Here is a 22,305-nt window from a genome sequence, read left to right as displayed (position 1 = left end):
ACAAATATGTACTGTACAATTAATGTAATGTTATTAGGGAAAAAAAGGAAAAAATAAACTGATAGACATTGAAGGGAGACAAAGTGAAGATCGTCGACTGACCCAGATATGGCTGGAGGCTTAACATCATCTCGGAGTGTTAGTGAAGGCCAGAGAGACTTATCACACATGAACACACACACTGAATAAGATTGAAAGGATTACTGTCTAGTGGTGTAGTGTCTCTATCTTTGATTAAGTTGCACAGGAACAGTAGGACAAAATCCAAACACAGGATTGCAATAGTGACTTATATTATAATAAATACAATCAGGATTCAGTTATGAGTTACAAGAGTAATATTTATATAAGTGTTGATGAAAATAGAAATTGGCTGAGAAATTGTATTGCTGGTGTGCCTCAGTTAGTGATTGACTTCTAGAGACTTAACAGGTTATAAAGGTGTCATTATTTTATTCGTGTAGCGGCAGTGTGAATCTTAAACAGAGGTGAAAATAGGTGAGATGATGTTGTGGTGCGCAGGAAGATGGTGAAGGTGTCAGAGGAGTTGATGTGGTGTTGAAAGGTTCTTAGCTGATGTGAAACTCCATTGATATGAAAATGAAGAGAGACTTGAAACATTCTAACATTAATGGAAACTACTCAGAAGTTTAATAAGAAGAAAGATGGGAAAAGAAAGGTTTTATTAGTGTCTGAGGGACAGTAACAATTATCAACATAGTCTTGGTAAATGTTGATCTCTATTGATTCACTGTCCTGTTCATTGTTGTAGTCTTAGAAGCTAAATGTTGAACGTAAATTAGGGGCAAATATTGAGATTGTCCACCGTTTGACTCTCCTTCAGGGAGCTGCGGTACTTTTCCTTAACTGTGTTTATGACCAGCTCTGCCAGGAAGGTCAGTAGGGCTACCAACATCCCTGAGAAAAAACAGAACAACTTTCAATGATCAATACACCAAGTAAATGACATCAAACAGTTGCTACAAATACAGTGTAACAGAAGCAGCTCATTAGTGTAAGAAATATCTTATCACCGCCCAAAGTGGTAATGTAGTTTATCAGAACAGATTTTGTCGTGTATCTCACAATGGCCGAGATATTGGGCTCGTCATGCTGTCTTTTATTTGAGGTTAGTGTATAGCTAATCTGTCGGGTACATTGCTAATCCTTACAGTATAGCTAATCTTTTCACCACAAAGGAAGAAGATGTTTCCTCCACACAGACAGAGAAGAAAATTCCTCACCTCCAATGTAGATGGAGAAGATGCCCTGGAAGTCGCCAATCTCAAGGGGTCGGAGGACACCGGTGCCAAGGGTGGAGGAGACGGGTTTGAGACACTCGGTGGCATTGGACACTTCCTGTAAGGCAAGATGTTCCAGGATCCCAAACTCCTTCAGTCTTAGGATGCTATAGGAGAAAATAGGACCACTGTTTGGGTTTGGCATCTAGTGTAATTATTAATCGAGTTACACTCTTTCTATTCACTCAGTTTATGTAGAGTTGGTTATATCAAACTCTGTAGGCCTTGTTTCTTGGTTAGTTTCAGACTATTTACAGTAGACAGTTCAAGGGTTCCCTCACACTAATCATTGTGATGGCTTAAGTGTCTTAAATGTTCTTTGTATCTTCCACATAAATATCCTCTCACCTCTTATGACCTCAGCTGATATATAAAATTCTTTCTCCCTTGAGGTAGGTAGTCTGATTACCTCAATTAGTTTTGACTTTGCCTTGCTAGCTGCTCCCACCTTGTGGGTTGCTGTTAGGAAGGGCATCCAGCCATAAACTATGCTTCAACATGCTTGGTGTCAAAATTGTCATAAAATAATCATGGCTAACCCATGCAAGCATGGAAAATGGCCTTTGAACATTAATGATGATACTGATTGCATGCTGTCACACATGCATACATCTCACAAATTCACTCTTAATTACTATACACTTAGAGCTTAATATCCACCCTTCCCCCTCTAACACCATTCCATCCCCTCTTCACCATCCCCATCATACAAGATTAGATTTATTCTGCACATACAGACAGTGCAGGTATACAAACAATGCACAAAAACAGTGTAGGTATAAGAAAAAAGGTAAACAGTAAACTAATTCAATCAAAGGTAGCCCATTAAGGCCAAGTTCTTCCAGTCCTCCAGTGTTAACCAAGCTGAGAAGATAATATTTATCACTGGTACTGTAACCATGATGGTGGCTCTCAAGATCTCCAGGAGTAGTTCAGTTTATCACAAGTGAGAGATGGTGTTTCTTAAGTCTAGAAGGTGATCTATACATAACTCATAAATAATAATGGTTGTCCCTCGTGTAACGAGGATGGCCGACCCAAGGGCCACTTAGGCGTGAATTTGTTTAAGGTGTACAAGCTGTCGCCAACACAACAACCACACCCTGAGTTAGCGAGCTGCATGACCCAGCGTCGAGGAATAGTCCGAGAAGACCGGACAACTCGCCAACTGCACTGGCTAACCATTACCCCGGAATACGATCCACAAATCGATTAACATCCAGGTACCCAATTACTGCTGGGTAGACAGAGGCAAATGGCATAAAGAAATTTGAACATAACTCATATACTGTACAGGTAAGCTCTCTTCTTTCAAATTATCCAAATCATTAAATGGTAACTCATTACTTGAATGTATTTCATGCATTCAATAGAAATGTCTGTGTTCCATCAATACAAACTCTATGTATTACTGTGAAGTAACTTTATTCATTGATGAGTTTGGAGGACATGCATTACAAGAAATTGTTCAGAGGCACATCTATGTAGAATATAAAGGTGTATCTAACTCACACAGTATTGACTCTGGCCTTTAATGGAGAGCCCTTTGGGAAGGCGAGGCTCAGGGAGGTAGGTCCCAGGAACCCTTGTGATATCTTGTATGTGTCACACACACCGTCCTGTAAGAATGACTGGATATTACAGTATTTATAAAAAGTGATCAACCTTAACAAGTACACTTGACAGTGTGACCTCAAAAGACACTACAGGGTATTACCATTGTGTATGATTTAATTGTGTTGTAGTTATGAGGTGGGTGAAAGACTTACATTTAAATGGTTGTACATTTATGGTAGATAGAGAGAAAGCAGCATCAAGATTCAAAAGTTCATCATATATAAGTGCTTATAAACTCTAATACCTCTACAGACACACTTGAAACATTTTTAAAGACAATAACTTCTTTTATTGACTTTGTTTCAATGTCATCATTGATTATGTTTGCTCATGTCGGTTTTAATAAAGTACTTCAGCAGTGTTGGTTTATTTCTAGTTGACTGAGTAGAACAGTTAAAACATAACCATATCTGAAATGTCTCACACTACCCAAGATGCCTCAGTCACTCTATACTATTGCTACTTCATACTTATCTCACACTATAACTCTTCTGTTTTTTACTTACTATTCTACAGTACTGAACACTAATACTTTATCCATTGTAAATTATACTGTTATGTAACTCTTCCTCTCTCTCACCATGGAGAAGTCCAGGTTGAGGACAGGGACGAGGCTGCTGGTGGAGGCAGCACCGGCAACGACCCCTGCCAGGGTGTCACTAATACCTTTCATCTGGTTAGTTATGAGTACCATCTGCTTCTTCAGGCGACCCAGGCTCGAGTTACTTTCCGCCTCCTGTGTAAATATCATAGTAAGAGTATTGTGACTAATAACACGCACGCACACGCACACACACACATATACACATTTGCTCTTAGGGATACATACACATATATTCACAAACATATAAAAGTAGGTCCCATTTACTTTACTTTATCTTCTTCGTCACTGATTGGCCTGTTATCCGGCTTGGGTGATGAGACACATCTCTGTTATGCATTGTTTTGTTGGCAAGTAGTGGCACTCAGTAACACACTGTTGGCAAGTATTGTACTGGACAAGTCCTGGTACCTGTGTTATTGTTGGTCGTCTGGTCTTGAAACAGCTCACACTCAGTGCTGTCACAATACTCTGGCAGATTGTTCCACAAAAGTTTGCCATGACAACCTTGAACTGTGACCCCTAGTGAGGTGGGCATCCACCAGTACCAGGTATGAACACTTGACAGTGTCATGGCCTCAAAAGTGTTTATAAACTTCTATTAAGTCACCCTTTACCCACCTATAGTACTGTATAAGCTAGACATATTTGTTGGCTATCCTTAGACAAATTGATTTACTATTTATTATTGTTGTACTGTATACCTACACTGTCTAGGTACTGCACCTTGGAAACTGTATACCTGCACAGAGTGAAGCAACACATACAGATTGTACTGTATTGAGAAAATGGAGTTAATAAATTACCTCTATAGTCTGGTGAAGCACAGATGACTGCATGACTATAGTGCTGATGTCTGTCTCAACCAACTGCTCCAGACTGTTGAAGGGTAGAGTGATTTTGGGGATAATGAGCATGGCCTTGAGGTTGGAGCGATACACAGTGCCCATTATCAGAGATCCCATCAGCCACAGTCCGGCTATCACCCGCAACGAGTCTCCTCTCGGTTGCCTCGGTACAGCTACAGGTATAAGTCATATACTTAGGTGGACAGTTCAAATGTTACGGTACACAGTCTTATATCATGTTGCTAATTGTACCGCCATCTGTGACAGGTACAGATAGAAGTACACAACATGGAAGGTGTCAATTAATCTCCAGTTTTTATTATTTTCTTATGTTTACATTCTATTATCTCATTGATTTTCAGTTATGTTGGTGTAGATTGACTTTCTGTCATCATAAATTGATTGAAAAAAAAATACTGTAAATTTGATATGAACAGGAAAGTACTATAGGGTATAATTATTCCTTATTAGAACTATGACTTACTGTAGGTGTCATCTGTATCAATCCCATTAAAGTCTTCAAGTTTATAAACATATAAATTAATCTGTCAAGGAGTACTGTATTATGCGTATCTTTGTGGGAATTATTGTTTACCGTTAAGTACCCAATTTAACTACATGTCGACCCATACAATATTTTCTCAGCATGGCCACCATCCTTAATATGTCTGCCACCTGAAGTTTACCTACCCCGACACTAAGTGGAGGGCTAATCTGCAGGTTATGACCGAGTTCAGTACAGAACTCCCCTGAAGATTTTCTCTCTAGCATATCTGACCTGAAGTTTAATACTTGGGCTGCTATATAACAAGAGATGAAAGGGGCTATAAAGCAACAAGCACCAAAATGTGAGACTTACACTGAGCCAGCAGGACTCTGAGGGTCCACTGGTAAGCCTTGTCAACATTGCTCCTCAACCCAGACTCCTCACACACTTCCACACTGCCACTGTAGAAATTAAACAAGACATTTAGTTATTCTTCTTCTTTGTCTGATTTTGTATTTTTTTAAGATTATGGAAAGAACTCTGCCTAAGGGTTTTGATCAGTTTTTGTATGAATGTATAGTAAACAGACAAATAATGTGGAAATTGTCAAAATATTTGGTCAATGGGAAAGTGTGGAATACTGTCTACGAATTTTGTAGGCAGAATAAAGTGCCTGAGTTTGCCTGCAGGAGAGTGAAGGATGTGTACTGTGTAGTGTTGCCATGGATGTGAGATGTGGAAGTGGAGGGTATGTCAGGCAGAGTGGATTCCATAGGTGTGGCAGTACACATCCAGACAGTTGTGAATATCTTAGGAGTATCAAAGTCCAAAGTTACCTGGCATGTAGAAACAGGGAGGCTTAACACTACAGAACGGGGACCTACCTGAAGGCGGTGAGAAGGGCAGTTTGACTTGGTAACATGAGGACCTACCTTGGGGAGATGGGAAGGGCAGCATGACCTTGTAAGATGAGGAAGGTGACCAGGAACACGACCAAGGTACTCAGCAGCACCAACAGCCATATCTGTAATACTAATCCTCATTCAAAGTGTATCTGATCACAGCACCCATCCTACACTTGTCCTGCTACAACACACTACTACTGTACTGTGCTGTAGCTTTTTCTCACCACACTATCATCTGACCTACCTAACCTAACACTATTATCTTTCAGCATGTCACCACACTTTAATTAACATATCATCACACATTAAGTAACATGCCACTGCACTATAAGTAACACACACAATATTATTTACTGTATGTATAACTTATGTAATTTTTATTTTTATTTTTAGCTTGCACTATGATGAAGGAACAGCCAAGAACATCAACACCTCAACTACCAAAGAGATCATCAGATACATGTAAAGAACAATGCAGGAAGTAGAGTTTAACACACTAACTTACCTGAGTGGAGTAAGGCTTGATGAATCCAGTGAGATCAGAGGTGTGCACAGGGCGGGTGTAGAGGATGGTGGTCTGGTCTATGTAGAGAGGCTGGCTGAAGTCCACCACCTGAGACCGCTGTTCAGATACCGACAACACCACCCCAGACATAGCCACCTCCTGTATTGTACCATTGAGTTATATTATGGTTTATGTTGTTACTTAAAGACAAATCTCCCATCCCATCAACCACTGCCCCACTAACTGCCCCCCATCAACTACCACTCCAGTAAGTCTCCCAATACAGTATACACACAAGAAATAACAGAGGTAATCATGTTATATATATATATATATATATATATATATATATATATATATATATATATATATATATATATATATATATATATATATGATTAACAGATAACATATATAATGCTAAAAAGATGATATAAACATGAACAGTAACTTACTTTACGATGCACCATACCGATAACACCCGACCAAGACCCGTTACCAAGGTTTTGGCCGTAAACTGGTTTAGGCGGCACGACAAACTGGTAGCTGTCAGTCAAACCCCGTCATCCATGATACGTCAGCCACACCATATGTAAATTGATGATCATACTGATTATAACAAGGTAGCAATGTTATATACTGTACGTACATTGAAAAAAGTAAATGCTACTATTTTTTGGTTTTACGCTGTTCTGTACTACTGTGCAGTCTTTAAAATGGGTGTTTATTGTCTGTTCTCATATTAACCCTCTCGAATCTTACCCAAAATCTCAGTATAGATAGTCCTCAACATACTGTTTCAGGAACTGTGGTTGAAATGTTGAAATTTTGATAATTGTGTTAATAGTCATCGGACTTTAAAATTTTCTTTGTATTAAAAGGGACGTCCATACGTACACCTGCCACCACCCACAGCCTGCCACACCTGTGAGGAAATTTCAACTTTTGTTGTATAAAACTGTCAGTTGGGAAATGGCACCAGTCCGCCAGCATTCATCAGCCTCTCAAGGCATTGTTGGCCTACTGGAAGTGGCACCAAAGGGGAGGATTTAATTTTGCCCATATTGTGAACTAGCCAATCAGTGAAAAAAGTGTGCCTGAAGAATCTTTGAAAGACAGATTCTGATTGGATAACCTAGAACTTCAAGGCTACAAGCTAATGTTAGTCATGAATAAGTTAGTTTGGCTTGGGGTGTGATGAGAAACTTGGACATCTGTAAGGTTTACATAAAACAGTTAACAAAATAGTAACTTGAATTCCTTCTTAATTTCCCGATATAAAAATTTATGTTACAAAAAATTATTTTCACTTGTTCTAACTTTGTAAATATTTGAACTTCTTTCACAATACTTTATTTAAGTTTTGTACTTATATGTTAGGGGATATAAGGTACTGTCTTAACTCACTTAAATATTATAAGAAATATTTGTCATTCATAAGATTTTTCCTCCCAGATGACAGATCCAGTTGCTTGTGTTAGTTACTGTTGTGTTGGAGAGGAAGACTGTTGCTGCACCAGATATTAGAACTACACACCAGTGATGGTCGAGGTCACCTTATATGTTGACACTTGACATTACTCAAGCTCATCAATTTGTTGATTTCATGAGGTAAGAGTTTCTCCTATAGTGAAATGTAGTACAGTACAGTACAGATGGTAGTTAATCTAGGATTCTACATGAACTAAACTAGCAGGCAATAACTTGTTATGAGTGTAGGACCCACCAGATGCCGAGGTACTGAGCCACGATGTCGATAACAGCCACTAGTGACCCAAACACTTGGTAGGGCGGGGCTGTTCCCTTCACCACGATGTGCGGGTAAAACTGCCGATACACAACACCCCGTTACCCCATTATAAACAGCCAACAACACCCACTCTAATTATACAAGTATAACACCATCACTACATTAATGTTTTGTGTAAATTTACCGAACCATAAATAGATCATCCAGTCTATCTTCCCAAACCAGAAAAAAACATGAAAGATGAATATTCACATTATTAATCGAAAACAAGACATCAGAACAGAATGACATTTACTCAACATAAACAACTGACTGCAGACAAAACTTACGCCTACTGTACTGAGATTCAAACACGGTGTGGACGTGTGTTGGTCCATGTTAGCTTCTTGAGAAGCTGAAGTGACCTGTGTGAACCCTGAATGGGGAAAGATATAATGTATAGATAGATAATGAATGACGATGAAGAGTTAAGCTAAAACACAATGAATGTTAACTTACTAATTAGTCAAGGATAAATCAGAGTTAAATATGACAAGACAGAGGTAGTGTACGAGTCAAACCTAAGACTCGCCCAGCTAGAGGAGGAGGAGGAGTTTGAAGGTCGAGGGTGGCAAGTGGAAGAGAACTAAGCACGTACTGAAAAGGCTGGCACTCCTCCTCTCCTCTTTATAGAACCTCTCCCACAGATCAACACACTACCCATACCGTTGACCTTCACAACCACCATGAGACACAACATTACCACACTCACCTCACCTGAAATTGGAAGTTGATCGTAATGTCAAGTTTTTCATGATCTTTTTATCCCTCGCTGTCCCAAAAAATTTAATGACTGTTGAACATTCAATTGGTATTATAGTTTTTTCTTCTGTATTTGGTGTAGTTTGGGTGAACTGATTGTCGACATGAAGAGCATAAAAAATAGTGACTTTATACATTTTAGTAGAAACCTCTTATGCTAAAAGGTAAACAAAACTAACATGATGGAACTAAAATTGTATTAGACGGTGAATGTACTAAATGTTATACACTATACATATATCACATTATACACAACACATTATATGCTAAACTTTACTCACTAAAACCTGGTCTCATTGTTCAGAGTTTAAGCTCACAACACAAGTCAATAGTCCATCTGATAAAACATTTCATGACCTTTACAATAAATTACTTCACAGGGTATTTTATTTCCCTGTGGCTCTCAGGTAAGATAAAAAAAAAAACAGTATCAATTTAGTCCAGTTAACAAGTTTCTGAAAAGTTAGATGAGATTGAATGAGAATTGTGTTGTTAAGCGGAGGAACTACTCTACTGGACTGGACTCTGTGGTGTAAATAGTCCCTCACTATCTATTTGTTGATGCCAAATACAATGTCACAAAACACTCACAATTAACCACATCCTCATATAATATAACCATATATGAGCATCAATATTGTAACAACCACTGGTATTTGATCTATTAATGTACTGTATAGACACAGTATTATATGGATAGTATCTTTATAGTGTTCAAGAGTACCAAACACACAGGGGGTAGTGGGTAGGATAACATCACCACCAGTTGATGGGAAGACCACGAGTGTTAATTTGAACTCATTCCAAGATAAACTCCATGTGTAGCAATATAAATTCAAGAACATTATTTAACAGTGGGTTAAGAAAATTATGGGAATCTTTGTGAATCCTTTATTACCCAACACCTAATTCGAATCCATTTACTTCAAACAAACAAACAATCTTCCACCAGTGAAACATAAATTATAAATCCTAAGAAGAAAACCTTTCCTAGTAATACAATATCTGTTCCAAATAGTTAAGCAAAAATCACATTCCTTTTACAATAGACAAACATCCCTCAGTGTCATATAATTCATCTGAAGGTTATTGAATGATCCAAAAATACACACAGATACAGGTTAAGAGGTCATCAGGTCATGGTAACATCAGGTCATGGTAACATCAGGTCTTGGTAACATCAGGTCTTGGTAGCAATTTTATCATTTGACTCGAGTTACTGGATTTCGAATTACAGAATTTCAAGTTAGGGAATGTTAAGTTAAGGGCAACTTTTCAGGAATGCAACCCCTCTGTAACTCAAGGATGCCAACACTTATTAAATTAATTTTTTTTAGCTGTAGAGTAACTCATTATCAAATTGCTGTGGTTGGTGTCAGTAACTTTTTAACGGGATTCCAAATTATACACAAAAGGTTAAGTCATTGTACTTTTGTGGTCTAATCATCTGAATCGAGGGGTTGTGTCATTGTACTCAAGGGAATAGTAAGACAAATAAATGGTGCATACCTTAAAGTATTTTCCTTACTCTTCCAAATTACCACACTGGTACAAGAGATGTAAGGAACAGTTGTGGGTAACAACAAGAGAAGAAGATGAATTCTATATATGAGAAATTTACCAGTGATGAAATAATCTCAGATATAATGTAGTCCTGTAGGAAATATTTGAAACATTCTTCACTTGTTTTGGGATTGATACTACTCAGTTCCTGACAGCTGCCAGAAAAATGGAACTTTACTCATTGTACTGGGTAGTGAACATGTTTTCAGCAATTGGTCCACAGAGTTCATTCTTCTGGGCATATTTGTGTAGGTTGAACTTGCCTCGTTTGGAGATGGTCTGAAATGTAATATCCTTGTTCGACTCTTCATAGAGATAAAATATGTATCGGTGAACCCCTGTACCAGATGGTGGTGTAGGTCGAGCATAGCCTGTGGGGGAACTCGGAGTCAATCCATGTGCAGTGAAAATCTTCAACAATATCACACACAAGCTAATCTAAAATTTTCCAAGGCACTACAATAATTACAAAAAGATTCTGAAATGATAACTGTATTGTATTTCAGTTTAGGCACTCAATTACAAATAGACTTTGAAGTTACTGTAACTTTAAGTTACTCAAGGGAAATGGAACTATTGCACTACACACTCGTTGGTGACATCCAAAAGGCTATTGATATAATTTAATGACTTGTTATTGTGTAGAGAAAAGTTTATTTTTTCTACTTTAAAACCAGTCTTTCCAAGCCACTGATCTATGCATGTATCTTGTTAACTTAGTGACTCAGGCATGTGTCTTATTAGCCTCATGATACAGACGACGTGTATCTCATTAACTTACTCATAATAGTGTTTCCAGAAGTGATGTTTCCTTGAGCCAAGCCGCTTCCCTGTTAAAATGAAATACATGATTACTTCACTAATATAAAGCCAAATACTGTCCTCATAACTAAAGCATACTGGATGGTAGCATAATATGGCTTTTCCCAAATCAATGAGAAATATTATACCTTGTCTTCTACTAGTGCTTAAAGACATATTTTACAGCTGAAGAAGACAATAAAAGTTCTCATCATCTCCCATCATAACTTTTGTTGTGGCACCTCAAGTCCACAAATCTGTAAATCCACTTATCTTAACAGTTGAGGATTTGAATGTGGTTTAGTTCAGTGTTGGCCTTATTGACTCCTTCTGTACTGAGGTGTAGTATACAGTGTGGTGTGTCTTCATGGACCCTAATGGCCCATCAGACCAGGGGAGCTCACTTCCACTCCACAGTACAGCTATCGCTTGAGTTACAGAATTTTGAGTTATGGGACACCTCAAAGGCATTACCCAGTCAAATTTACAGCCAATTACCATCATAACAGATTAATAACACACTAATACATATGAATAATAACAACAACACAGAGGTAACAACACTATAACATCAACACAACCACTTTACCAATAACATAAGTGTCATTTATTTACCTTGACGCCAGTGTGTAGCCAGTGGAGATAAGCCTCACCCTCACCACTCCCCGGGGCGTCAGGATCCACCATCACGAGGGCATAGGTCTTCCTCTGTAAGATAAAATACCGTACAGGAACTTTTATAGTACATATGACCGCCACAAAGTAGGTGGTCCTCTCTTAAGACATCCCAGGTGGTCCCAGTACAGTATCACAGAACCATTCCACTGCAAGACTACACATGAGTACTGTACAGGGTATAGATTAGTACAGTACATGTGTTTTTCTATTGTTTACCTTCATTTAAGGGTCCACAGTTGGTTATATTAACATGCTAATACTACCATATTAACACAAGCCTTATAAACTACAATATTAACATTAAACTATCATATTACAGTACCATATTGACACATACCTACTCCATAATACATGCTTGACTCTTCCTCTCAACTGTGGACAACATACACTTACAGCAATACTTTTTCATCTACTTAATCAAAGTTTTTTCCTAATCCATAAATACTATAAGCTAATTTTCTCCAATAGTTTCCATGTCTATCAGTTTTACATAATTAAAATACACAGTAGGTATATGTATCTTGCTGTAAATATTTTAAACTTGTTAAGTATCTGTGGTACTATAGGGTAATGTATTCCTTATATTTACTATCCTCCGAGACATAAAAGACAAATAATTCATTGCTACTTACTTCAGCAAGACCATCGAAAGAAACTGCCAGTAGCTTTGAAAACAGTGTCTTAGTGTGATTGTTGCCACAGCTCTCTATGGTGACCTGCAGAGACATTTTTATATGAATACAAGATGGAATATAGTATAGATGATCACCACATAACCCCATTGCCCCATATATGGTATTACATTACAAGGTCTTGACGTAACCTCAGCTGTCATTTAGCACAACATACCTCTTGTCTATGGAGGCGACTCAGTGTGTGTAGCCAGTTATGTCTTTATGGAAACTAACATTACTTTATTATTTTTTCTTCCTATTAGATATTAACTGTACCAGAATAAAATCACTAAACTCACTACCACACATGCTAAATATCTAATTAAAGTCATACCTGTTCAAAGTCGACTGTGAGTTTTGGTAGATTTGAACACCCAAAAGTTGGTTTCTTCAGCTGACAGGTAGTGGCCAGGACAGGACTACACACTACCACCACCAGAAGTAGTGTCTTGATGCTGTCACACAACATACTGTACTGTAGCACGTAGGGAGGCTCTGTGAAACGTGGAAACAACCTTACATGAGAATACAGTATTAATAACATAGAACTGTAATTAATAAACTAATAATACAGTACAGTAATTATCATGGGTCTAAGAAAACCAATAATTCTGTAGTGGTAGACAAGTGAATGTATTAGTGAATCAACTTTTTTAATAATAAAATCTTTCTTTTTTACAGGGTTAAAATAGCATTAGGATGGTTAATCTTTAGGTGAAATAAGCTGGGGTGGTGATTCTTCAGGTGATTTAACCCATGTTTTACTGGTGGTTATGCTTGAGAGGGTAAAATATTAGTCAAATGGTGGGGGGGGGGGGTCATACAAATTTCACCAGTAGCCTATAATTATGTCCTGTATACAGTATATCATAACCATACCCACACAGCCACCACACCCACAATACTCACCACACCCTCACATCATACACACTACACCAGCTAGGATATGAAGCAAATGTTTACAAATAACGCCATACATAGGTAAAGCCTGTTTGTTCATGGTTGTTTGTACATAGGCAGGAGGGACACCCTGTACAGTGCTGACAATCTTCTCGTTATCATTAGTAACGTTCCTTGGCACACTGAAGAGTTTCTAGAACACAGGTTATATGAACGTGTTCTCATTCTACATCACATTACACATTAATACAAGTATACAATCACCGCTTCATTACAACATTTATAAATATATGAGCAATAAATATAACTTGACACCTGCGCAAACCAAATACCTTTCACAGACATGATAAACTTTCACCATGTCATTGATCGTTTTTGCCTGCCTTTATCACACCTGATTAGATAAAATGCCACCAGATATTCACCGCTGACTATAGTAATTGATGTTGATGTATACCTGAAGAAATGATAAGATCTTCGCTCCCAAAGAAGATAATATCTAACCTTCCTGTGCTCGCTGAGGCAATTGACGGATGTAATGCTTGGTGAGTGGCCATATATATATACACACCGCTGAGTTAAGCTTGGTGAGTGGCCACTAACACCTGCCCCCACGGAGTATGAAGGACAGTGAACTCTCCTTTAAACCTATTATTTTCTTCGTGGAGTCTGACGGGTGAGTAAGGTGTTTGGTAGGTGATTCAGTTGTTTTATTTTGACCTATAATACATTTCATGGTGGTTACTTGCTTATATATTTATGTTTGTTGCTTTTAGTGGTTGTTGTAATTAATAATAAACATTCTTGTACTTGGAATATTTCATGTAGTTTATATAGCCGGCCAAAAATTGCTTTCTTTCTTTCACAATGTTTAATTTACTGAATAATCGTATTTTAATGAGTACCTGTTGTGTACTATGACAACAAGAGCCAGTGATGAGCTAAGAGTGAGTTACATATTGTGACTTATGTATTTTGCTTTGAATAAGTGATTTTTTCAGGCATATTAATAGTTCTTCGCTAATACTTATGTAAAAAAATATTATATTAACCATTTTATATATTTTAAATATATACTTTTTTAGATTAAACGACAATATAATCTCCTTTACGTGACCCGGTAATGGTAAACAAAGCCACAACACAACACAGGAATGAGTGAGACAATTTATTACTCTTTATAACGAACGGCACATGAAGTTGACGGTGGTGAACACAAACTGTGAGATTTTACATTATTAAAAAGCTGTTACGTTAAGGACGTCTTAATAATGGCCAGAATATACACCGTATCCAAGTTCCCAAGACCTGTTGTTGCCAGTTTAAATGGAATTATTGAAAACAAAATAATGCTCCTGAAAACAGTGGTAATGAGTGATCTTCCCGACATATAAAGATTTTGTGTGTTAGTACCATTTAGAATATATTTGTTGGTGATGTACGGACACTGGGAAGAGGCAGCGTAAAAAATATCAAGGTGTGTTCATGAGGACTTCTTGCAGATGAGATCACCCAAGAGACTTAAACGAACAGGTGAGTGGAAGTTTACTTAGTTTAAAGTAAAGTGTTGTGATAGACAACAGTGTGGCTTATGACGACCACATCCTGTACTCTAATGACCACACCTCACTTGAATAGTGTTACGTGTGAACGACCTTCTTATGAGACGTATACAAGCTTAATTGCTTAATTCACCTTCATTTATGCTAATTTCCAGCCATTGGGGAGCCTTTGTTCATCCCAGCATCTATACAATAGTATCTCAAAGTTTCTGCGAGCTCATTGCACCAATTGTCAAAGGAATTTACCATAAAGGTCATAGGTTATGGTCAATTATCTTGTAACTCTCACGCGAGAATAACTGAAATGAGGCACATGATTCCCGTAGACTTTTGAGGAATAGCACCAGAGAAAACGATAAGCTGTTGGATGGGAAACTATACTAATGTACAGCACCTCCCATATTACACGTTTACACATATACTGTTAATACAAGAGGAGATAAGAAACTTTTAAGATCTTTATTGGTTTATCCTTGGTTGATTAACGTACTGAGACCACGAAACAACCACGTATCTGTTGTCTTTCTTGTGCAGGGTGAGATTGAGGCTACACATTGCCATGGTCATTTGAAATCTTTTAGTTAGCCGTTAATTATATTATATACCGGTACTTATTATTCTGTTTGCCCCTGGTGGGTGGGTACATCACTGTCAGAAATAATAAATTCAATCTTTATTATCATAATTTATTTCATTCATTCATTCATACATGGTAGGTCATCAGATGGAGCAAATTAACTTCCTTTCCCTTAACACTGACATCTTTAAATTATGTTGGTAGGTCCATAACGTGATGTATGTACGGTGACTATTTTTACTGCGGTGTAATATATTAATGTTTATTATAGTATTAAAGGAAATACATAAACTTATTCTTATTAGGCATTGTTTACCCCCAAATTTATGGAAAACAAATTCATGGTAAGAATCGTATACACTTAGGGCTTGAATTTATATGCCAAAATGTAGTACCATCACCACACCACTGGCTTAGTGGGAGATCACTATCGTTGCCTTTATGGACAGCTGTCGATATCACAACCCTTGACTAAACTGGCTTTGATTCTACGGAACGACCACAGGTGTCAGGGTAAGGTGGTGGCGCCATGTCCTTCATCAGGGTATTGGGGCTGGGTAGGTCAGCTTGGGCCTTTTCATTTCTGCAAGAATAGGAACATAGACGTACCATTACTAGACTATAATAATAAGGTACACACGGAAACACTGACTGTACCGCAAAGATGATCACAGAAGAGTTGTATCAGATTTTTAGTGAAGGAATGTGAGTCCCAGAAGTAGTTAAGGGTGAATAGTAGAATGGTGTATGTCCGCAGGAAGGTGGAGGAAGGATTTGAGGAGCAGGAACATTGATATAGCAATGGGATGATTTGACAGAGAGTGGAATAAACGTAATGGAACAATAGAATAACGAAACCAAAACAAAAAAGCATCAATTAATGAAAATATAAACTTTTCTATTGGTGAAGTTATCGGTGATTGTGTTACCTGTATGAGACGACTGAGGATGAGCGAGAGAGGAAGGGCAGGGTGGAGACATCAGACCTGGTAGAGGAGTGGTGTGGTGGTGGTGGTGGTAGAGGCAGGACACAACACAACCAGGGTAGTCGCCGACCCAGCCAGGAGGCGACAGGACAGATTGTTCATCTATATCGACCGGGTCTTATATAGCCTTGCCAGCGGTCACGAGAGGGTTACCAGATTACCTGCGCAACTATGACGCAGAGAGAGGCTGTAACTTATTAATTTTGAAATTACGTCGTTAAGGGTGATTTTTACCAATGAAGGGATTATTAAACTGCTTCTTTATATATGCAATGTTTATATTGGACTCTATACATTCATTGTCTATAGGTTTAATAGATATACAGGTTACATGATGATAATTTATACATAGAATATTTAGGAAAAAGACCCAGCCAAAATTTGCAGCTGTGATTTGTATAATACAAATCACAGCTGCAAATTGTATTGAACAATTGTGATCTTTATCCACATTATTTATTCACACCTAAGTTTATCTATTCCATCATTATATGTCCATCAGTTGTGTTTTTCTACGTCTGCATGGGTGATTGTTTGTCTAAATACAAACACAAAGGATTAAGGACGTGTTTCTAGTCATCTCGGTGTTGGGGGTCGATGTTCCCGTCTTGGTTAACCTTTACATTCGAGTCCTTGTTAACAACGACTCGTGTTTAGAAATGCTGAAGGTTAAGTCAGTGGATGCTGCTGTGGTAACCATCCAGCAACGTCACCCAACAGATTCGATGGTGGTGTGGTCATAGTCCAGACATATTAGCAGCAACAGTCAACTCACACAGAAACACAGCAGTAGCCAACAGCAGTCCACCAGCGAACAGCACAAACACCCCCTGATTACAGAGAGGAGGCCAAGTGTTAATCACAGATGAGACGAACCTATGAAAGAAGTACAACGTTACTTCACTACTTTACACCTCTGGTAGCATAAACCTGCCTGAGGGTGTGTATATATTCATCTGAGACTAGGAGCCGTGTATGTACCCTAAGTGTCAGGTATACCACCAGAGTCCACAGAGCAATGTGCACGCACCCAGAGGCCGGTGAGGTGGTAGGCCTCATTGACGGTAACGCGGGTGCTGGCCTTGAGGCACGCCGTGGCGTTGGGCAGCTCCTCCCCCAGCCACTTGAAGTACAGGTCGTGGGACACCAGCCGCTCGATCCTGAAGCACGACACCTACTGTATATCACACAATGATTAATGATGTGCGAATAGACCATATCAGTGCTTCATCTCCAACTACCGTGAAGAAGGTACAGTAAACACTTTCATCTTCAGTACCTGGCGCTGATGGCTGGCATGAGTGGCGAGCCTTTACGACCTATGAGGCTAAAGATGAGCGGCCAATACTGTTCCTTGCCTATGTAGAAGTCACAGCGGCCTGACCACACACACAGCCAACATTATACTGTAAATAATATCTCTAATAACAGTGTTTAGAAAATGTTTAGTTTAAAAGATGCTTACATTCGTCGACTTTTTGTACTACAGTCGTGTGATCATGGTTCCTGAGAGTGGAAAACATTCAACAGTTAAGAATAAAGTCATGACACATTGTTTAGCTAAAGTTGACGTGTTACTGATCACTTATAGTACTTTGTTTTATTTGTTATGCGAGAGATGGAGGTATTTTTATAACACGTGGACACTATCACGTGTATAGGATCAGCTGAGGGCAGTGATCAGGGTGCAGGAGCAGTGACGGGGGGACCACCCACCGTGCTTGGTGAAATCGTCGGAGTAGACCTTCCTGCAGGTGGTGTCCTCCACCAGCAGGGCGTAGTGGCTATTCCTTACGTCTGTGTACGCAGCATCGTACAGCCGCGAAGATGCCAGGAAGTGAGCTCGACCCATCTCCTGGGTGTCTGCCAGGTCCTTGTACACCCCCTGCTTCACCTTCTGTCGGAGAGAGGTCGTAGGTAACAGGTCACTAGGTAACACACAGGCAACAAAGAAAGATAAATTCATGATGGCGGCGTGAGTAAGCGGAAGAAAAGTTTTACTCTGGGGTTCCGTCTAAATAGAGCCGGAGGAACATACAAGGTGTAGTTACCGACATGTGCTCGACGAGGGCGGTGGCCTTCTCGAAGATGAGGTGGACCTGCTGGTCGGCGATGACCTGCCTCAGGAAGTTGTACTTAACGGGGACGGTCCTGACGGCTAGCAGAGAGGTCAGGGCCGAGCTGTAGGACCTGGCTACAATTAGGGCCACAATCCACCACGTGGCCACCACCACCCGCACACTCATCCACTGGGCGACCCAAGTGTACGCTGGGGGGAAGGGGGGGGGGGTTACACCATGGCAAGACAAGACATACCAACAAGGTTATTTTTGACAGGTTTTTTGTCATTCGTTATTTAATGGTTGTCCTATTTTGTGACACATCTGAAATGATAATTGTTTTACACACACACACACACACACACACACACTTACGTTGGCTGAGGATGGCCCCGTACACGGCCCACCAGTGAGGCAGAAACTGAACCTCCTCACTAGGCTTCATCTCCTCCCCAGTGTAGAGGTGAGATGACGCCCGCCTCACGTTATACAGCACGACGCCCATCAGGGCCAAACACGCCACCAGCCCCACCCACACTGGCCACCTGGGGACACACCATCACGTTATGTAGATTCCGGCTCCTCCAGTATTTACCTGTCAGCTGTGGGTAAGCGTCTATTTGTGTGTATTTTTGTTTATAGTATGACCTGAATAATGGTTAAGGGTTTTCTCGTTTCTGCCATCACAATCTTCATCCTCAGAATCGTTTTCCAGACAGATTATACAACAGAAATTATTAAAACAAAGATTAAAAAGAGACCGACCTGAAGGGTCTGAGGAAGCCCAGAGGATCGGGCTCTGAACGGGGCCGCCGGACCAGGATGCGGTAATAGTCGATGAGGATGGGGGAGGAGAAGTCCACCACCTGTGACCTGGAGTATGTCAAACCGAAAGGACCTAGAGCCAGGTCGGCCTCCTGGAGTGATACACGGAACACACTGTTAGTACGGGGGGGTAAGATGGCGTATTGACCACACACACACACACCTGACGATGTAGTGGCTCAGGAGTAACGTTAATACTCACGTTTCGCTTCACCATGCCGATCATGCCGTTCCAGTCCCCTCCCGACGTAGGGATGCCCCAGGCTCCGTCAGGCGGCCGCACCAACGTGTACCTTTATATGACGAAGCTGTGTTTACTGCCTTGTGGGGACGAAATAATCCATAAATATGTTTTAACCTATAACTTGACGTATCCCACCATACCTTAACCTAACCTACACCCACTACACTATCATCTACATAACACCCACTGCACCATCTACACTATAATCTACATTACTTCCCCACAACACAAAACTTAAACCTCTACAACCGAACAGTGTCTTCCCTACTCAATTCCCGTCCAGTACCTTAATACATCCGACTTAAATTATTAGTTACTAAGTAAATTACAAAGCAGTGGCTACTAACCTGAAGTTGAGAGCGCTAGCGAGGGCATGGAGAAGGTTGGCCATGGGTCCCCTGATAGTAATGTTACCGTGGTTATCCTCCGTGACGGCTATATGCGGCACCCACTCCTCCGCTGCTACTCTCAGTATAACAGCCTCATCGAATCTGCCCGGTGTCAACAATAATATCACGACCCATTAGTATGTAGTGTAGTGTAGTGTTTCTCGTAGTTGTATTGTTTTTATCGCTTGTACATTGTTTTGTTTGAAGAGATAGATGTGTGGTAAACAGTATCTTTGTCACGAACATTTGTTGGAAAATTTAGTCGTGTGTGTGTGTGTGTGTGTGTGTGTGTCCAAAATAGTGATAATTTCTACACATTTTATTTAAATATTAACTTAACCTAAATTAACCTAACCTGACCAAATTAAGATATAGTTTGGTTAGGATACGATTATAAGCGTCCAGAAACAGGTTAGAACAGGTCAGTGAGCGTAAACTGCTTCCCGCTGTACAGTTTATAATATATAGTGTATACAAAATATAAATAATCTGAGGTATGGACAGGATGGAGCGGAAATTCATTGCTGTTTACCATAACTAATTAATTTACTGGAAGACATTTGCGGATTAAATATTGGAAGACGTGTTCATGTTTTTGTTGATAATTAGTTATTGTTTATCTTGAAGGATTTTATACAGTTGATGTTAACGTCTCTCAAAGTTCTTGTGCAAAATTAAAAGTTTTAGCAGTGAAAGGTGGTGCGCCACTGACCTAAAAGTTGCCGGGTCTGTCAACGCCACCTGCGTCACCCCCACCTCTCTAGGCTCTCTCTTCCTGGTGGCGTGGCTGGGAGCCTTACGTCCTCCCAAGGTCACGTTGGACACAGCGTGAGGCCATACTGAAGAGGCACCACAACATTTGTAGTGAAATGACGTAATTTCTGCCAACATCGGAATCTAACATCACCGATCTATGATTTCTTGACTTTATCAATTTTATTAAATAAATAAGGCAGTTAAGTATCATACTGATGTATCTCTCACACACATACTAGTTAAGATGTGATATACCTGGCAGACGAAGAGAAGACCCAGGGCTGGGACCATCATCGTGGGTGAAGGCGGACAACACCACCAGGCTCACCACCACTGCCATCCTCATCAACATCTACCTGTAAAAGACAGAAATTTTTATATGTGACTGTTTATAATCCCAATAGTTGAGAAAAATATATCGGTGAAGCCACGAATTTCCGAGACTATGTAATAATACTATATATTTTAACTGAACATGACCAATTGTTCCAAGTCTAATTCAATTTAAAATGACAAAAGAAAATATACAAAACCTTAAACAATCTTTGAGTAGCAGCAACAGCAGAAGAACCAACACAGCGGCAGCACACAGCACAACATACAGGAGGTAGTTGCTGCTGGTTCTGGGTCTTTATACAGGAGTAGTCATCCAGAATATGAAAAAAGAAAAAGAAAAAAAGAGAGAGCAAAGCCTAGTCCTCACCCTCCTCACCAGCCCTCACTGTTCTCACCGCCTCCCGCCCCTCCCCTCACTCGCCCTCATTCATAATAACACCTGTCCACGGCCAGTTCTGAAGTTTGGCAGTGAGAGATTGACATGCATCTCAAAAGTATCAAGCGCATACTTTAATTTATTTGTGATTATCAAGGGAAGAAAAACAATATATTTATCAAGATTATACAGTATATTTCCCCCATCTACAGAAGGCTAGGTCGTGGAAGCAAAGTTGACGGATAGTGGTGAGTGGCTTTCATATCTTGAGCCAGTTCCCAGCATAAAACAGTCTGAAGACGGGACCACATGGCGGCTCCCAGCGCATTTTTACCTCCAACCCTTCACAATGTCTTTACCTTTTGGGGTATGTGCGTGAGTTTCGATTTATTGAACTATCCAAGTTTATAATTTACCGAACCATCCACCAGCCAAGATATATTGAACTATTATTGTTGAGTTTATGAATCGTGATGGTGATTATTGTTGTGTTCAAGACTCAAGATGATGATTATTGTTGACGGTAAAGAAATAAAGTGAGGCATATTGTCAAACTGGAGCGTCGGCCGTCCAGGCATAAAACCGTGCTGGTATTTCTTTACACGGTTTCGTGGTCTCAGTAAGTTGATCTATCAAGGATAAACCAATAAAGATCGTAAAAGCTTTTTATCTCCTCTTGTATTAACAGTATATGTGTGTAAACGTGTAATATGGGAGGTGCAATACATTAGGATAGTTCCCATCCAACAGCTTATCGTTTTCT

At 39.6% G+C, this 22,305-nt stretch overlaps 2 protein-coding genes and 1 long non-coding RNA gene across 5 annotated transcripts; all 3 read right to left on the bottom strand.

Annotated features, from left to right (window-relative positions):
* Window positions 1–276: 276 nt before the first annotated feature.
* LOC121874327 lies at window positions 277–21,182 on the bottom strand. Its single transcript, XM_042378441.1, has 26 exons — window positions 21,086–21,182; window positions 20,787–20,913; window positions 20,033–20,176; window positions 19,644–19,734; window positions 19,382–19,533; window positions 18,992–19,161; window positions 18,608–18,825; window positions 18,232–18,453; window positions 17,556–17,730; window positions 12,866–13,026; window positions 12,490–12,573; window positions 11,795–11,887; window positions 11,160–11,208; window positions 10,557–10,749; window positions 8,575–8,678; window positions 8,344–8,429; window positions 7,991–8,091; window positions 6,720–6,810; window positions 6,265–6,423; window positions 5,787–5,878; window positions 5,227–5,315; window positions 4,326–4,540; window positions 3,499–3,654; window positions 2,814–2,920; window positions 1,245–1,408; window positions 277–918 (listed from the first exon to the last, which is right to left on the bottom strand). The coding sequence occupies exons 1-26, from the start codon at window positions 21,180–21,182 to the stop codon at window positions 800–802; spliced, it is 3,459 nt and encodes a 1,152-aa protein (XP_042234375.1). The 3' UTR covers window positions 277–799.
* Window positions 9,693–14,052, bottom strand: LOC121872927 (protein D2-like). 3 transcript variants are annotated; one of them, XM_042376069.1, is made up of 6 exons: window positions 13,936–14,052; window positions 12,866–13,026; window positions 12,490–12,573; window positions 11,795–11,887; window positions 11,160–11,208; window positions 9,693–10,749 (listed from the first exon to the last, which is right to left on the bottom strand). In XM_042376069.1, the coding sequence occupies exons 2-6, from the start codon at window positions 12,998–13,000 to the stop codon at window positions 10,553–10,555; spliced, it is 558 nt and encodes a 185-aa protein (XP_042232003.1). In that variant the 5' UTR covers window positions 13,001–13,026; window positions 13,936–14,052; the 3' UTR covers window positions 9,693–10,552. The 3 variants fall into 3 exon arrangements, with proteins under 3 accessions (XP_042232003.1, XP_042231994.1, XP_042232012.1); XM_042376060.1 differs by having other exon boundaries at window positions 13,889–14,017; XM_042376078.1 differs by having other exon boundaries at window positions 13,857–13,953.
* LOC121872967 lies at window positions 15,610–17,976 on the bottom strand. The gene is made up of 4 exons (XR_006090187.1): window positions 17,836–17,976; window positions 17,587–17,716; window positions 16,500–17,386; window positions 15,610–16,153 (listed from the first exon to the last, which is right to left on the bottom strand). It is a non-coding gene; the product is annotated as an uncharacterized LOC121872967 (long non-coding RNA).
* Window positions 21,183–22,305: the final 1,123 nt, after the last annotated feature.

Source organism: Homarus americanus, unplaced genomic scaffold (assembly GCF_018991925.1).
Source record: "Homarus americanus isolate GMGI-L3 unplaced genomic scaffold, GMGI_Hamer_2.0 scaffold55640, whole genome shotgun sequence".
Taxonomy (NCBI): domain Eukaryota; kingdom Metazoa; phylum Arthropoda; class Malacostraca; order Decapoda; family Nephropidae; genus Homarus; species Homarus americanus.
The sequence above is the reverse complement of the archived record's forward strand: the minus strand, read 5'-3'. Positions and strand labels throughout refer to the sequence as shown.

What these genes read in the sequence shown, in the direction of transcription:
- LOC121872927 (XM_042376060.1), bottom strand. Translation starts at nt 13,988, where the DNA reads ATGGCCACTCACCAAGCATTACATCCGTCAATTGCCTCAGCGAGCACA. An exon ending in TCACAGTCGACTTTGAACAG is followed by an intron (nt 12,574 to 12,865) that starts GTATGACTTTAA and finishes ATGTCTCTGCAG; the next exon opens with GTCACCATAGAGAGCTGTGG. An exon ending in GGCTACACACTGGCGTCAAG is followed by an intron (nt 11,209 to 11,794) that starts GTAAATAAATGA and finishes TCATTTTAACAG; the next exon opens with GGAAGCGGCTTGGCTCAAGG.
- LOC121874327 (XM_042378441.1), bottom strand. Translation starts at nt 21,182, where the DNA reads ATGTTGATGAGGATGGCAGTGGTGGTGAGCCTGGTGGTGTTGTCCGCC. An exon ending in TTCACTACCCAGTACAATGA is followed by an intron (nt 8,679 to 10,556) that starts GTAAAGTTCCAT and finishes GGTTCTATAAAG; the next exon opens with AGGAGAGGAGGAGTGCCAGC. An exon ending in TCAAGCCTTACTCCACTCAG is followed by an intron (nt 5,879 to 6,264) that starts GTAAGTTAGTGT and finishes TTAGTATTACAG; the next exon opens with ATATGGCTGTTGGTGCTGCT.